This window comes from Hippocampus guttulatus, chromosome 17 (genome assembly GCF_054856545.1).
Source record: "Hippocampus guttulatus isolate MCC_2025c chromosome 17, RoL_Hgut_1.0, whole genome shotgun sequence".
Taxonomy (NCBI): domain Eukaryota; kingdom Metazoa; phylum Chordata; class Actinopteri; order Syngnathiformes; family Syngnathidae; genus Hippocampus; species Hippocampus guttulatus.
Genome location: NC_141277.1, coordinates 8,343,609 through 8,359,495, shown reverse-complemented (window position 1 = coordinate 8,359,495; position 15,887 = coordinate 8,343,609). Strand labels below are relative to the sequence as shown.

Genomic DNA, 15,887 nt, shown 5'->3' with positions numbered 1-15,887 from the left:
TTTCAAATATTCATCAGTAAATACCCCTAAAAAGGAACATTTGGGGCGGCTTACTTTTGTCCTCTAGCTTTTGTTTTGCTGAGGAAAACACCTGCATTGACCGGAAGCTCTGCTCTCATGGAACCCTACCGAAGGACTAAAGGTAATGCGATGAGTCCCGCTCAACCACCGGGACCGGTCCCGGGACCTCCAAGGCCCTGACATGAAATATACGGTTAGAACGAGTGTCTTTGAATGCATCACGTGCACTTCGTGCTCGTCGTGTTGTATGGTTAACTTTATTTGACGTATTTGTGTTCGTGCACACACAGACGCTGCGCTGGCTTTGCGTGCTCAGCCTCCTTAGCCTGTCGGTGTTGTTGTGGTTCGGACATGTGATCAGCAGGTGGGACCATGCATTCCCGGCCACCGCCGCGGGGCTCAGGTACGGGCTCTGGGGGTACGTCCGGATCCGGCCCGACAGGGTGGAACAGGTGACATCTTTCAAACTTTTTACATTATACTGGACTGTCCCATGTTTGTGCAAACAGTGATGTCCTGGACATCACTGTTTGCACAAAGTATAGTCCGTGGTCCTCGCTTTACGCACGGTACACAGTTAACAAGTTTTCCCCCAAAAAAATTCTGTAATCATGACTTTACCACAGTGAGCTACCAGGTGGATAAGATGTGAGCACAGCTTGCACCCCTAAAAACTCTTATGATTCCTTCAAGTACTACTTGTGTCTAAATGAAACTCCCCGATTCATGGCAACACAATTCATGAATACCAAAACCCTACCAAATGGTGGCAAAGGATTACTTTGGTACAACAGAAGCCCCTCAACTCACTTCAGTATCGTTCCTTGGCACCTTGATTGCACAAGATGGTGGTAGAACAGCATCTTTGTATGAATTAACCCCTTCAACTCACTTCAGTGTAGTTCCATGGCACCAAAATCCCAAAATGTGATGGTGAAATAATACATGTGTCTGAATAAAGCTCAAGAGCGCATGCCAATGTAGTTTATTGGTACCAAACAAAGCACTACTTTTGTTTAGATGAAGCTCCACAACTCACTTACACAGTTAATTAGCACCAAGATACCACAGGCTGGCCGCAAAGCATTTATCTCAGAATAAAGCTCCTCAACACAATCCAACATAGTCCAATGGCGCCAAGACACTCGTTTTCAAGCTGTGTTTCACAATATAGCTCCTGTTTTGGTTTTTTTTGCGTTTGTTCCAGTTCCTGGACCTGCACTTCAACCAGTGCGCCCTGATCTCCAGTTCCGGCCAGATGCGCAACTCTGGCTTGGGCGCCGACATCGACCAAATCCCATGCGTGATCCGCATGAACGATGCGCCCACGGTGGGCTACGAGGCCGACGTGGGTGGCCGCACAAGCGTGCGTGTGGTCTCTCACACCAGTGTGCCACGCCTGATCAAAGACCGGCACCGCTACTTTAGAGAGGCGGCTGACACGGCGTACGTCTTCTGGGGGCCTGACAAGAACATGAGGATGGACGGGAAGGGCACCGTCTTCAACGCTCTGCAGAGGATCGCCGCCCAGTATCCTGCTGCTAAACTCTACGCCATGACCCCGGAGAGGGTCCAGCTCTGTGACGACATCTTTCAGAATGAAACGGGGAAGAATCGGTACAGTCGGATTTTCATTTTCTGTGCAGCCAGGGTATTGGTGGTTCGGCATTCGCGGATTAAAACTCAACTTGCTGCTCTTTTGAGCTAAAGCCTAAGCAATAAAAATGAATTTGCTGCCATCTTCTGGTATTTTGGTACCAAAGAGCTGTGTTGAAGTGAGTAGGGGAGTTCCAGTGAGACAAAAGTAGTCATTCGCTGCCATCTTGGTGCCAATAAATTCTGGTGAAGTGAGCTGATGAGCTTTGTGTTACTTTGCCGCCATCTTCAAGCATTCTAGTGTCAAGGCAGTATATTGAAGTGAGTTGAGGAGTTTTTGTTGAGACAAAATTATTACTTTGTCGCCATCTTGGGTGTCTTGAAAGGCGCTTATAAATAAAATCTATTATTATTATTATTATCACTGGGTACTTCGGTGCAAAGCCAATGTGCTGAAGTGAGTTGAGGAGTTTTATTAAGGGGTATCCTGGTACCAATGAACTATGTTGAGGTGAGTTGTGGAGCTTAACCAGACAAATGTAGCACTCTGCCGCCATTCTTTGGCATCTTGTGCCAATGAATTATGCTAAAGTAAATTGAGAAGATTCACTCAGACAAAACAACCAACCAACCACCAATAATTCAAAATATTGGTAAAATGAATTGCTTTTCGAAAGGAAATTTATTAGGGTATGCCTTAACGTTATTGATGAAATGAAGTGAGAATGAGCTTTATATTTCTGGCTATGCTTCTTGGAACTCTCCTTCAGATTCAAGTCTGGAACGTACCTCAGCACTGGGTTCTTCACAATGATTTTGGCTATGGAGATGTGCGAGCGCATCCAAGTTTACGGGATGATTAACGCCGACTACTGCAGGTCAGCCGCATTGCAAGACTTGTATGCAGCGTCACTAGCTACCACTCGACTGGCATGAAATGTGTTTGTCGTCGTGCAGATTATGGTAAAATCGATTTTTTCACAATGCTGTATACTTCATATTCATACTAAGGGCCCACCAGCAATTGAGTAAATTCCCACAAAATTTCACTTTATTCGCCAAAATTCCTATTCAAGGTTTCCAACTTTTAAAATTCTTCAACTCTCACGAAGTATCTTATTTAATGTCCCGCCCCGGCCCCTGCGGTCAGACGGACCAATCGCAGGGCGGTGCTGTACCATTACTACGACCAGGTGGCGACAGACGAGTGCCTGATGTACAAGTTCCATGAACACAAGCGACGCGGTGGTCATCGCTTTATCACAGAGAAGGCCATCTATGCCAAGTGGGCTGCGCGTCACAAGATGGAGTTCACGCACCCCTCGTGGAATTTGTGAACCGGCTCCCGGAAAACGCCATCACTCGGATTTGGCTTTTTTGAATGAATGAAATAAAACCAGAATGGCTGAATTTGACCAAAAGTTATTTGAGGATTGGGTGGATATCCTTGATATGCAGTTTAAGGTCCAGATACTAGTATGCTCTTTTGTCCCCACTTGTAGACAAATAGTTTGGGTGTATTTTTGTGCAGTGTTGAACTTGAGGATTTTTTTTTTAATCAACATGTTTTTGTTTTTAATTTTAATTTTGAATTTGTGAATGAAAATATTTAAGGCTCGAAATTAAGATCCATAACATTTGTCTTATTTTTATTTTTGATTGAGAAATGGCATCCTTTAATTTAAAATTATATATATAAACACACACACACACACACACAGGATTAGAATCAGGAAACGTTCCATTTTGTGATTTTTTTTGTACCTTTTGGAGTTTAATTAGAAATCTTTTAAGTGTAATTTTACATTAAAAATAAGAAATAAAAAACTATGTTATTCCTAGTTGTTCAACTGTCAAAGTAAATAGAAAACAATGAGAATTACACGTTAACAACATACAGACTCTTAGCCTTTAATTCTGCTAGCTTAATGCTAATGAAAGCGCCCAACGGGAAATGCCATTACAATGAGTAGCATCTATTTTGTGGTGTTACCATATAAGTAACAGATATCTGAACACAGGAATGTACACTAATAATATAACAACACTCGCAGATCTATAACATTTATCCTCTGAAGGACCACTATTTCTGCAGAGTGTTTATAAAGAGACCAAGAGTCTCTTGACGCCTATATTGTACTGCTCTCACAAGTAGCAGCATATTGACCCACTAAATTAAGCAAAAAGTGTGACAAAAACAGTTTGTTTTACATTCTATTTAATGAGGTCATGACTGTCTGATTTTATTTTTATTTAAAAGAGAACGTTATAGTGCTGGTTTCCTTTTCAAGATATGCTACAAAAATGTGTGTCTTTTTTATTGCAATAAAATTCCACTCGTCTATTATTAATAATTTTACAAAGCACAAACATTATTTGTGTCACTAACGTTTAGTTTGAGCCATTGGAGGAAGGGAGGAAGGAAGAAGTGCTTCAAGGTCAACATTGCCTCTGCTGCCTCGGCTTGATGTTGTTGTTCCCCCCCCACACACACATAGTCGGGAGACTGCTGGTCGACAATGCCAGCCACCAGCTCAACAGGTTATTCAAGAAAGCCCCGTGGATTCTTCCAAGTGATAATGTAAAACACACACACCTCCATCGTGTGGGCTAAGTCATTCATTTTGTCTTATCTCAGGACAAATTAGTCTGCGAGGATTTTAAAAGAGGTTAAGGCCAGAGTCAAAGTTTCTTTGTACAGTAATTATATATTCAATTTTCCTGCACTGTTATGTTACCTCCGACGACCAGTTGTTCAAATTTGCCCTCTGTGGAGGATGTTTGTGAACCTGAATATCTCCCATCCACTTCTTACAACTGAATTAATTCCTTTTGTGTTCTATAGCGGACATTTAGACTGCAGGTATATCTGATTTGAATCAGGTTCCTGCTCAAATCGGATTTTGAGGGCCGACTGTCCACACACTTTCCAAATCAGATTTTGCCCCGTTCAGACAAGGCCATATTAATGACCCATGTTACAGCTTGATGTCGTGACAACATCAGAACGAAGGCATGGTCCAGCACATCTAATGTAGGTGTCATATTTCCGGCAGCCCCAATGCACAAAATACTTTCATAAATGGACTTGTTGTGTTACATGTCCTTTGAGCTTTGTTTGTATGGTGCTATACCAATGCGGCAATGACTGTCCTCTGCCCTGGGGCTACTGTTTTCAATTTATGGGAGAGGAAATGTAAGGGACAGGGAGACAGAGAAAAGGTTAAGAGGAAGCAATGGGATTGGGCCAAAGTGTATATGACTCTTTTTTTCCAAGCATGTTTTCTATGAGCCTCTTAAGAACACATTTACGTGTTGTTTGAATGATATTAACACGCTAATGACAAAAAGCCTGACACAGCAATGAGAACCCTCATGAATAACAGGGTTCCAAAGGACTGCAAGATCATATGGGATAAACACTTCAAAAGGAAAGAAAGATGGCGGTGAGACAAAGCCATCCTGAACTTGTTGTCATGAAATGGTCGGACAACAAGCCCGTGGACAATGCGTTGTCTGCCTATGGGACTGAACCTCAAGATGCATGTAGAAGATGGGGGGGGGGGACAAATTAATCTTATAAACATAACATTTGCAGCGGTCATTTAAAATCTCACGGTCCTCACACCGCACACACACACACACACATACAGCAGTTATCAGTATCCGATTTGTCACTATGAAATACCACCCCCCCCCCGTTCCAAGTTAAGCCATTTTTATTGTTAATATGGTTTGAAAAAGTCGGCTATTTATTTATTTTTTTTGGTGATGCAAGGCGAAACTTACTTTGGTGCAGCTGGCAAGCATCTTAGCTCCATCAAAGCAGGACATAACAACTTAAAGTTTTCTTTGGGAATATTATTTATGAGAACATTTTATTTATAGTTTAGAATGTCAAATAAATAAATGCGGGAGGTGCTTCACTGGAATTACACAGATTTCTAACAGGGCTACTGTAGCCACCCTTGTTTTGATACCAGCTACTCTTTGCAGTTGAGGAAATAAATGTCGGAGGGGGGAAAAACGTCTTAAATTCACAATAAAAGGTAAAAAACACTACTTGAAGTGTTTCTTCTTGAGAAGGCGGGGTTGGGGGACGGGAGGGGGACTCGTCTTACCGTCAGAGCGAGATAGCTCCGATCCTGTCCGTCCGCTGACGTCACCGAGTGAGTGTCGCAATAGCTGCAAGATGGACTTGGGCTGCGGCAGCAAGCAACCCTGAGCTGCTGCGCCCCTACCAAACAACACCACCACCATGACGAGGCGTCGCGCGCTCGCAACCCTCCTTCTGACACCTCCGAAAAGCGCATGCAAAACGAAACGTCGTTAAGCTTCGCGGGAATGTCACTCGAGGGAAAACTGAGTCGACCGCGGGGGGCTGAGTGAGTAACATGGTAATTTCTCGGATTTCGTTCTTGTCCGACATGCATTTGGGGTTAGACAGAACACGACGAGACGATGTTTACTGAGGAGTGGGTTGCTCAGTATTGACTTCGGGCGAATGTGAGCCGTTCAATAAACCATACCCCCTCCTCCCTTTTTCCCCCCCTTTTCCCCACATTTACTGCAGGACCACCACAGACAGCGAGTACACACACACCTGAAAGCATGGCACTCCAGGTAGGACACGCGCGCACGTAGAGTTTAGGGTGTGGCCCGTACGTCATTCGTCATCACTATTATTGACATGCATGATCGGGGAGGTAAGCAAGCATAATAAAATAAAATCGTGTTGATACATTACCAGTGGAAATGCGCAGGTCTAATCGATAGTATTAATAATACATTCAACAATGCAAAAAAAAAATTAAAAACAAGAGCTCTACTCAGGAGGGATTCAAATAAATTGCATATGCATTAGAACCTGAAATTTAATAAAGTGTTACTATTATTATATTTTTTTGCTGGTGTGGCAGTTTTACTATTCCATACAATACAGCTGCAAAACGCTACTTGTCACTCACCACACTTAAAAAAAAAAATCAAAATGTTTTTTTTTCCGTAGGTGATGATACTGTTTTATCATTTTTAATCCCAGCATGTGTATGGTTTGGTACAAGTTTCACCTTTTCGCAGATTTATTTTCTCCAATCAAGTTTTTTATTTAATGTTGTCGGTTTTAAGCCCCGTTTATAGTGGAAAATGCACATTGAAAAATGCATATTGGAGTTTAGCACCATTTTTTTTTGAAGAAATGTGGGTGTTTACATGTATATATTCAAATATGGTTCAATTACATGCAGATTTTCTGTATGTCCAGTGTATAGTTGTAACATCACCATTCACCACTTAATGGGAGACATGGCTTAGTTGCGTTTGCACTTGGTCTTCACACTGCCCTATCCAACATGAGAAGGCCCTAATAATTTTTTGATGGCTTTTAAATGGCATACAGAACATACATAGTAATATTAGTAAACATAGGAACTCAGACTTATGAGTGAGTTGATTTGTGAGAAAATGCACAAGCTGGATCTTTTATACCCGACATGCATGGAGCATGAAATATATGAAAAATACTGTCAATTTTGGCACTCGAAATTGATATCTGGTGCCGGTCGACAAATCTCTCTAAGCTTCTGGTGGCCATAACGAATGTTCGCAGAACCAATTGTGTATAAACAAGCAATGGAAGTGCAGAGGTCTGAGCCGATGCGCATGGTTGTGCTGTCTAGCATTAATGCTACGTGGCTATTATTAGCTCTTCTATACACTTATGTGGCTCATTAATAAATGAGGAGAAACAGTTGCGTGTGCCTATGAAACAAATTAAATTCCACTTGAAACATAAAGCATGACATGGACAACTGTTTGGATGATGTGAATTACCCGACTTTGGTCTTCTCAGGCGGGAACACATACCTGGCGGGTGACTATCGCAGCGGCCATCTTCATCCTGATGACGCTGTTCATCTTGTACAGCTCCAGCTCAGTCTCCATCGCCAGCACCAGCCAGGCGGCCTACACGCCCTTCCAAATCGCTAAAAACCACACGCCCAAGCCCACAAATCTCAAGACGTGGGCCACCAAAGATGACTACGTGCCAGTCTACGGCGACAAGGTAAGCAATACCGCGTTAGCGCCGGCGATAAGAAGTAACCAAGTACAAACACATTCATACCAATTTTTTTTTGTAGATTTTTTTCAGGAATGCGTCTATACTAAAAGCTATCGAATATTTTCCAAATTGTTTATTCCACGATTCCCTGTGGATTAATTGAATAATCAGATAATTTCTTTTGAGTGTAGTAACATTTGCCTCTGTGGAATAAGGATCACCGTTAACTCATTCACTCCCAAAGACGTTTTTAAACGTCTTTTCAGACTTGGTCCAGAATTGGCTGGTACTGAATGAGTTAAGCTTCAGGGTAGAAATTTTGCTTGGACTTTTTTTGTAAATGAATGACAGTTGAAAGTTAGTTGATGACTCGTTTCAGCCGTACTTCACTTTTTTTGAATGTACTTTTTGCTTTTACTCTCTACATCTGTACATTCTACTCCTTATTTTGATCAGAGGCTCATTACGTTTTCAACCTACTGCAATTTTTTTACATCACATTTTAGTCATTTGTGCTGAATCATTTCAACCTGATGAACTTTACTATTTTTCTGCAGACTTTTGAGTTTTATTCCCTACTGTAAGTTTTTTTCTCCTTCCTTTTGTAAAACACACCCATCTTTTTTTTCCAATCGCTACACTTCACGAAAGAGCGTGAAAAACAAACAAAAAAAAAAAAAACAACCGCTGAATGTAAAGTTTGTATCTTTTGTGCCACTTTCTGCCCTCTTTGGTTATTGAGTGATAATTGTCACCCTTGTGGGCAGAGAATGACCCAACGCTGCCATCACTGTGCCCTGGTCAGCAGCTCCAGCCACGTGCTGGGCACTCAAGCGGGCGAAGAGATCGACAACAGCGAGTGTGTGATCCGCATGAACGACGCACCTACCACGGGGTATGAGGCCGACGTGGGCAAGCGGACCACGGTGCGGGTGGTGGCACACTCCAGCCTGTACCGGGTGGTCCGGCGCCCCAATGAGTTCATGGTGGTGGGCGCCGAGAGCCAGCGCACCATCATCTTCTGGGGACCCCCAAACAAAATGACGAAGGACTCAAAGGCGACCGTGTACAGAGCCATCCAGAGGATCAGTTCCACCTACAAGGAGGTGCCGTGTTTTACCGTCGCGCCTCAAAAAATGCGTAGATTCGACAAGCTCTTCCAATTGGAAACAGGACGAGACAGGTGAGTTTCATGGGGGACGTGGGTTACAGTAATCTGCTTACCATTCAGATAGCTGCAACAACCCCGCAAAACAATTTTGAATTGCCTATAATTGATAAATCCATAAAATGACGGCAAAGAAATATTTTTATATTAGCCTGAGCTGTGGTTTCTATGTAAAAGTCACCCCCCCCCTCACCTCAACAAAGATCCTTGGCAACAAGGTGTCACAAAATGGCAAAATATTGATATTGTTTATAGATATCAGCAAAGCGCGACTTTTCCACGAGCCAAGATGTCATCTCCTGGTTTTCTCTTTGTTTAGGCAAAAATCGAACTCATGGCTGAGCACGGGCTGGTTCACCACGGTCATTGCTATCGAAATATGCGACAACATCAAAGTGTACGGGATGGTTCCGCCCAGTTACTGTGGGTGAGTATTGATGTGTGACTTACTCTGTCCTTTTGGCCTTTCGAACATTTTGTGAAAGACACGCTTACCAATTTCATCTTGCTACCTGCAACAAGTTTTGGGGGCCGAAGTTTCAAAATAATCTTGATCCTCTAGAAATGAAAGTTTAATTTGAAATCAAAACGGCAGACTTTTTGTCTCTTTTCAGACAGTGGGGGTTAGGGGTTTGTCAAAACAATCCTTTGCTGGAACTGTCCAAACTGCCCCTCAAGTGGCCACTTGGAACCAAAATGGCAGACTTTGTTTCTTTTTCAACCATGGCTTTCAGATACTTTTCTCTTTTGTGGGTCAACTCAGGATAGACGTCTACTAAATTTCATGTTGCTATGTAAAACATGTTTCGGGGGCTGAGTTTTCAAAAAGGTGGATTTCTTGAAGCAACCTTCTTTGCAGGAACCGGACCGGATCCAAGAAGTTGCCGTATCACTACTACAACCCGCGGGGTTCTGACGAGTGCATGACGTACATACAGAACCAGAACAACCAAAAAGGGGGCCACCACCGCTTCATCACCGAAAAGCAGGTTTTCGGTCGCTGGGCGCATCAGTACAACATCACCTTCGCTCATCCCACGTGGTGAGACAGTTTCCTCGAGGAAAACGGATGCTCGGATATGGGATGGCATACACTTTCAGGGATCTCTTTGAGGTGGGAAAAAAAAACCTGCTACTGACACACCGAATGTTTTTCAAAGTTTTCTCGTTGTTGTGTGTGTGGTTTTTTTTTTTTTTTTTTTTTACAAGTTTGCAGTATTTGTACCTTTTATGTATTGAAGATTAGGACTGCTAATTCAGGAATTTGTTACATTGGAAACTTTCCATGGGAGTAAACCTGGCTCTTGATAGGGAACTTAAATATACAGAGGAAACTTGACTTACAAGTTTAATTTGGTCCGTGACCAAGCTTGTCACTAAATTTGACCAGTAATTTTCCCCATTGAAATGAATTGAAATCCCATGACTTCCAAGTGCCCCCAACTTGAGTTTTTTTTAGTTCTGAGCGTCACTTTTTTTGAGTGAGGGTGTGCCACCGTTCAACTAGTGAAGAATTAATATAGTGCAATTTAAAAAACCTGTGATGCCCGAGCATGTGGGTAAGGGGAGCCATCTTATTTTGCTTGTCCGCTTATGACAAAACGAAATTGTTATATTTAATGTCTGCTGCGTCTTTGCCTTAATATACCCTCAATTCCCATGTAAAGTTTCCAATTTGGAATATTTTCTAAAACTTCCCATGGAAACTTTCTTGAAATGTTTCAACTCTTTGCGACCCTAAGGATGACGCACTCATTCTTCCCAACATTAAGAAAGGTGTAAAAAAAAAATAATAATCATCATTTTCATCTCAGTGGGCGGCCCGGAGGTCCAGTGGTTAGCGCGTCGACTTCACAGTGCAGAGGTACCGGGTTCGATTCCAGCTCCGGCCTCCCTGTGTGGAGTTTGCATGTTCTCCCCGGGCCTGCGTGGGTTTTCTCCGGGTACTCCGGTTTCCTCCCACATTCCAAAAAACATGCATGGCAGGCTGATTGAACGCTCTAAATTGTCCCTAGGTGTGAATGTGAGTGTGGATGGTTGTTCGTCTCTGTGTGCCCTGCGATTGGCTGGCAACCGATTCAGGGTCTCCCCCGCCTACTGCCCGAAGACAGCTGGGATAGGCTCCAGCACCCCCCGCGACCCTAGTGAGGATCAAGCGGTTCGGAAAATGGATGGATGGATTTTCATCTCAAATCATCAGCAAGAGAAGTGCATGCTGGTGTCTCCTGCTTTGATGGCAAAAAATTGCTAAAGCTGTCCTTGACAAAATGTTTCAAATTGAAAGCGACTTTTTCGGTTATCGGGGCCATTTTAAAGAGACAAGCAGGATGGGGATGAGACGTTTCCCTTTTTGGGAGTAAAAGCCATCGCGGGGGTTATGTCACAACTTGGCTTGATTTGTTTTACATGTGAAAGCAAACATTTTGTTGACTTGACTGAAATAAAGATAACATTGATTTGAATGCAACATTGATATGTTTTTTTTTTAATTTGTCTTGATTCTTTTGTGTCCCTATCAGTTCTCATTGTGAAAAGATATACTACCGAATGGCTTTTCTGCAGAATAATAAGGCAAGATCTTAATTAGCACGATGTGATTAGAGTGCAGTTGACAACTAGTTATTCAGTTTGGCTACACAGGTAGCACGTAGTTGCCCTCTTAGTACACCAAAGTTGTCCTAGTAAGGAAAAAGAGCCTACTAGTGCATGCATGGGCTGAAGCAAAAATTGACCACAAGAGTTTGCCTCACTCTGCTCTACACTGTTCATTGCACAGACACTGCAAAACGGGTCGCACTGTCAATAAACACGGAATGGGGAATGCAAATATTGAAAATGTAATTACATGGAACCAAAAATAAAAAAGGACCGGCAACACCTTTTAAGCACTGGAAAAGGTGGCTGCTATCTTCTGCCTCAGCGTCGCCATGGAGATCAAAATGGCTTCCTGCGTGAAAAGAAGACCAGGAGTGGTTGAGTTTACATTGGGACTAGGTCAAGTGATGCAAAAAAGAAAAGCAAAATGTATATAGCATGTTTGGCTTTTTCAACGGTGTGTCTCACCTCTGTGCGAATGGTGCGGCTGCCCTGGGCAGGACAAGTGTTGAGGTAGAGGTCAAAGAGGACACTGGGACACGTCACGTCCAGGTTCTGGTCGGCGTCTAGACTGGCCTCCAGTCCCTGGAGACCTCCAAAGACCACCAGAAGATGCCTACAAATATTGTCAATGAGAAATAGCAAATAGGCACCAGTGGAGAATTGTGACAGGCGGGTTATTTACTTGAACGGCGGCAGCGAGGCGTCGTCAACGCTGCTGCCTTTTTCCGACGTCCCGACGGTCACGTCGTAGCCGTCCTTGTACGGACTTTCGGTGAACACTGCACCTGTGGAAAGAAAGTATCAAAACAAATAAAATGAATACATTAGTCAGTTTTTGAATGTTACAAAATTCCAGAATTAGTGGCCGGGGGTCATGGGGGTGCGGGCATCCAATTCTGGCATAGTACTACTGTGACTACTCAGGAAAAGTTATGGAAAAGGAATTCACTATAATATTGTGCTTTCTATTAAAAAGAAAAAAATACAACATTGAAAATTATACAGAATGTAAAGAATTAAATGGTTTTTACGAGCAGCCACCTCAGGGCAGTATAATACAAACATACTGATAAAGAAAGAGAGATGGTCACTACTCAGGAGGCCACTGTCATCATAAAGAATATATGCCAGTGAGTATTGTATAGCATATTATCTGTCTACATATGTTGCTCCACCATTTATGCTTCAATATCTTTTGCCGAAACGGTTGTAATGCCTCAACACTGATGCAATTAGTTAGCCCATCGATGGTGTTTTGCATTGCTTGTTAGCATTAAGCTAAACAGATGATTCGGAGGGAAAGCTATGCGGTTGATTTAAATCCACAGTGTGTAATTGTCTTTGTGTTATGTTTAGTTTGACTGTAAACTTCACCTTGTGGTGACAACAAACAACTTCGGGCCTTTTCAAGATTCAGTCAGTCGTATCTCAGGGCTCCACTGTACGAGCTGTTTCTTTTCATTTGGGTGGGAAAAGGAAGGCCCCTTTCTTTCCCGCTTGTCTTGAGTGGATAACAGTCTGCAGTATTGGAAATATGGTTGAGTGTTAAGTTTGGGGAAGACCTACTGAGACAGGATGCCAGGCGGACGCTGTAGCCCCAGTAAAGCCCTCCTTTTGTGGTGGGCACGTGAGGAGCCACCACCGCCCCTTTGTAGGATTTGCTCTCTAGACGACAAAGCAGACATACACACGTGACTTCACATCTTAATGCAAACATTTTGAGAAAGTGACCATCCATCACCTTGCTTCTGCGTCGTGTTGAGATGCACAGTGACTCGCAATCCCGCTTGCAGATGTTTGTCTATCTGCACCTCCTGTAGAGGCACAGGAGCCAAGAAGGTCATGATTTGGAGAAGAACAATGTCAAATGGTGACGGTTCCTGGTCCTTACCTTCCTCATGCCACAGTTGACTAAAGAACCTTTGCCCGCTTTGGTGGGCCTATCCAGGACGATGCCTTCACGGTATTCCGATTCCTCATCGATTCTCATGTGGTGGGGACTGTCCAAAGGGTTCAGCAGTCCTACGAGCAACCCATACACCAGAGGAACATTCAGAGAAAGAAAATAACAGTCACACTAAGCTCGGATTTAATTAAGTCAGTACAGTGGCATATTTTTGTTAAGAGTTGTATGGCAGCGAGCTTAGAAAGAAGACATTGGGCAAAAGAAATTAAATTTAAAACTAAACATGAATAAAAGAATTACAAGTTGGCCACTTGATTTATCCAAACCACACGAATTTGCCTTACAATAGTCTGCTAGCCGGATGCTAACCCAGAATCAATGTCGCGGCAATCATAAACCTTTAGACAATTCACATTTGAACACAAGCGGTATCAGCACATGCAAACGACAACCACGATCGATTTAACGCAGTCATAGGGAGGAGGGTAAGTCCGTAAAAGCGATTTGTCTTTTCAAATTGAGGTCCTTTGTTTTCTTGGCCTAAAAACAACCAATTGCTAAACATATTAGCCCAATTTAAACCAAAACGACGATATTTACTTATGATGAAATTTTAAGCTAACTGCAAAAAAAATCTTGTATTATATTCAAAATTAGAAAACATAAGAACGATAAAAATGTGCAACATCAATTCCAAATGAGTCCAACTGAAATCATGTTTGTTGTATACTGACGCATAACCCAAATGAAAACAAATTCAAATGATGTTGCATACCTGCATACTGCAAGTCTTGGTGCTTTGGGAAGAACCATTTGCGCAGATACCTTGCACAGATGGGAAATTCATGTTAGGTATAACAACGAGCAGATGTAAACATTGCGCGGTTTCTCCACACTCACTGGGGACACTCCAGGTATTGGAGTATTCTGGCCAGCTGAACGCACGCTTGTCCCTTCTTTCTGATTCCTTTGAATTCACCTTCCACGGTCCTGTGGACAAAAAAAAACAAAACAAAAACAAAAAACCCACCGAAGCTGAATATTGTTTACTTTTTGTGAGCAGGGTATTTTTTCCACCTCTGACAAACTCACTTCACATCTTCGCCTTGCTCGTCAAACACGACAATCTCATCCACGCAGTAGATGACGCAGGCGCGAGCGATCTGTCCCGCCAGGTATGTGCGCAGTTCGGTCGACTGAGCATTGTCCAGGACCGAGCCCGGCAGAGCCACGCTCACCGTGTACGCTCGACCTAACAGAGACACACACACGCGCACCAGTCACCATTTTTAAGGGAACATATGATTGAAGAGAATTTTTTATGAAGTGGATTTTGCAGTTCTTTAAAAACTCTATTAAAGGGACACTACTGTAGTGATTAGGAAATAGGTGAGTGAATGATTCTAAACAAAGCAACTTGGGTTTTTCTTACACACACACACACACACACACACACACACACACACACACACACACACGAATTCCAAGATCCCGTGCGTGATTATTTTTCAAGTACCTTTGTTTTTGTGGGTCTCCTCTACTTTTTCCTTCTCAGCAGCCTCTTGTTGTTTCTGATTTTCCAGCTGTTTGATCAGCTTGGCCTCTTTCCTCTGCCTTTTGGCCTCCCTGACTACTCAGCATAGGCAGTGAGAGGAAAAAGAATCCATAAAAAATTCCATTTAAATTTCCAAAGAATAGAAAAGTAAAAACTGTACTCAGTAGTGCTCAGATGTGTACAGTCATTTGTGTTGAGGTAACCTGCTTTTTAATGTACCATAGGTTAATGATCTTTTTCCCCCCTATGTATGGCCTATAAATGCTGTTTGGACACTAATGAGCACATTATTAATATTGATCAATTGTGTTTGTTTGTGAATGAAATATTCATTTGTATGTTGTATGCAGAGACGGTTTCAGTTTTCACATTTTCACTTATCAAAACGCTATTTTACATTACGGTACATTTCAGAATTGTTTAACTTAAGCACGTTTACTTAAGCATTGTAAATCTACATTGACCAAAGTCTTTCTTCAAACCATGCAAGTATTTTTGCGTTTACTTGAATACATTACAAAGTTTAAGTACTTTTGACACTTTAGCTGAAAGGGTCCACATCGTGCATCACCTTTTCGTCAGGAACATTACACATTAATTATACAATATATGTAAACAAAAAAAGCGTCCACACATTCTTTTAGCGCAACATTTAACATGAAGCTGTTTACTCACGTAGCGTTTTCCTTTTCTTCCAGTCCACCCTTTCCCCCGGCTGAACGCAAAGGTAAAACACAATGACAAGTTTAAAAAAATGGCATGGTACTTTGTTGGCATTGTTGTTTCAGTGGGACGCTCGGTGTGTTTAGGACCTGAGAGTATGATGTTTTTGGTCTCTTCGTAGGGACGCCGGTCGACATGTTTCCCACAACGACACGTGAGGTCTTTGTGCTTCCGGGTCTTCTTCTTCTTCGTTTACATTTGTCTTCTTCGTCGTCTTCTTCTTCGCATGGAGTTTTATGACGGTGCCCACTAAAAATTC

At 42.6% G+C, this 15,887-nt stretch overlaps 3 protein-coding genes across 6 annotated transcripts; 2 read left to right on the top strand and 1 right to left on the bottom strand.

The window, feature by feature from the left end:
- The first annotated feature begins 109 nt into the window (after nt 1–109).
- On the top strand, nt 110–3,027 carry st6galnac4 (ST6 (alpha-N-acetyl-neuraminyl-2,3-beta-galactosyl-1,3)-N-acetylgalactosaminide alpha-2,6-sialyltransferase 4). The gene is made up of 5 exons (XM_086135845.1): nt 110–214; nt 312–473; nt 1,229–1,638; nt 2,388–2,495; nt 2,768–3,027. The coding sequence occupies exons 1-5, from the start codon at nt 203–205 to the stop codon at nt 2,952–2,954; spliced, it is 879 nt and encodes a 292-aa protein (XP_085991971.1). The 5' UTR covers nt 110–202; the 3' UTR covers nt 2,955–3,027.
- A 2,751-nt stretch (nt 3,028–5,778) lies between these two features.
- Nucleotides 5,779–11,308, top strand: st6galnac6 (ST6 (alpha-N-acetyl-neuraminyl-2,3-beta-galactosyl-1,3)-N-acetylgalactosaminide alpha-2,6-sialyltransferase 6). Of its 3 annotated transcripts, none has more exons than XM_086134194.1 (6): nt 5,779–6,002; nt 6,191–6,240; nt 7,469–7,681; nt 8,446–8,861; nt 9,166–9,273; nt 9,706–11,308. In XM_086134194.1, exons 2-6 carry the CDS (start codon nt 6,229–6,231, stop codon nt 9,890–9,892), a joined length of 936 nt encoding a protein of 311 aa, XP_085990320.1. In that variant the 5' UTR covers nt 5,779–6,002; nt 6,191–6,228; the 3' UTR covers nt 9,893–11,308. The 3 variants fall into 3 exon arrangements, with proteins under 3 accessions (XP_085990320.1, XP_085990322.1, XP_085990321.1); XM_086134196.1 differs by having other exon boundaries at nt 5,779–6,014; nt 7,543–7,681; XM_086134195.1 differs by having other exon boundaries at nt 5,779–6,014.
- Nucleotides 11,303–15,797, bottom strand: spout1 (SPOUT domain containing methyltransferase 1). 2 transcript variants are annotated; one of them, XM_086134192.1, is made up of 12 exons: nt 15,718–15,797; nt 15,581–15,620; nt 14,867–14,980; nt 14,443–14,602; nt 14,251–14,340; nt 14,126–14,175; nt 13,336–13,466; nt 13,186–13,258; nt 13,011–13,109; nt 12,127–12,229; nt 11,910–12,057; nt 11,303–11,793 (listed from the first exon to the last, which is right to left on the bottom strand). In XM_086134192.1, the coding sequence occupies exons 1-12, from the start codon at nt 15,763–15,765 to the stop codon at nt 11,728–11,730; spliced, it is 1,122 nt and encodes a 373-aa protein (XP_085990318.1). In that variant the 5' UTR covers nt 15,766–15,797; the 3' UTR covers nt 11,303–11,727. The 2 variants fall into 2 exon arrangements, 1 of the variants encoding a protein (XP_085990318.1); XR_015103403.1 differs by lacking the exon at nt 11,303–11,793 and having other exon boundaries at nt 12,015–12,057; nt 12,819–13,109.
- Nucleotides 15,798–15,887: the final 90 nt, after the last annotated feature.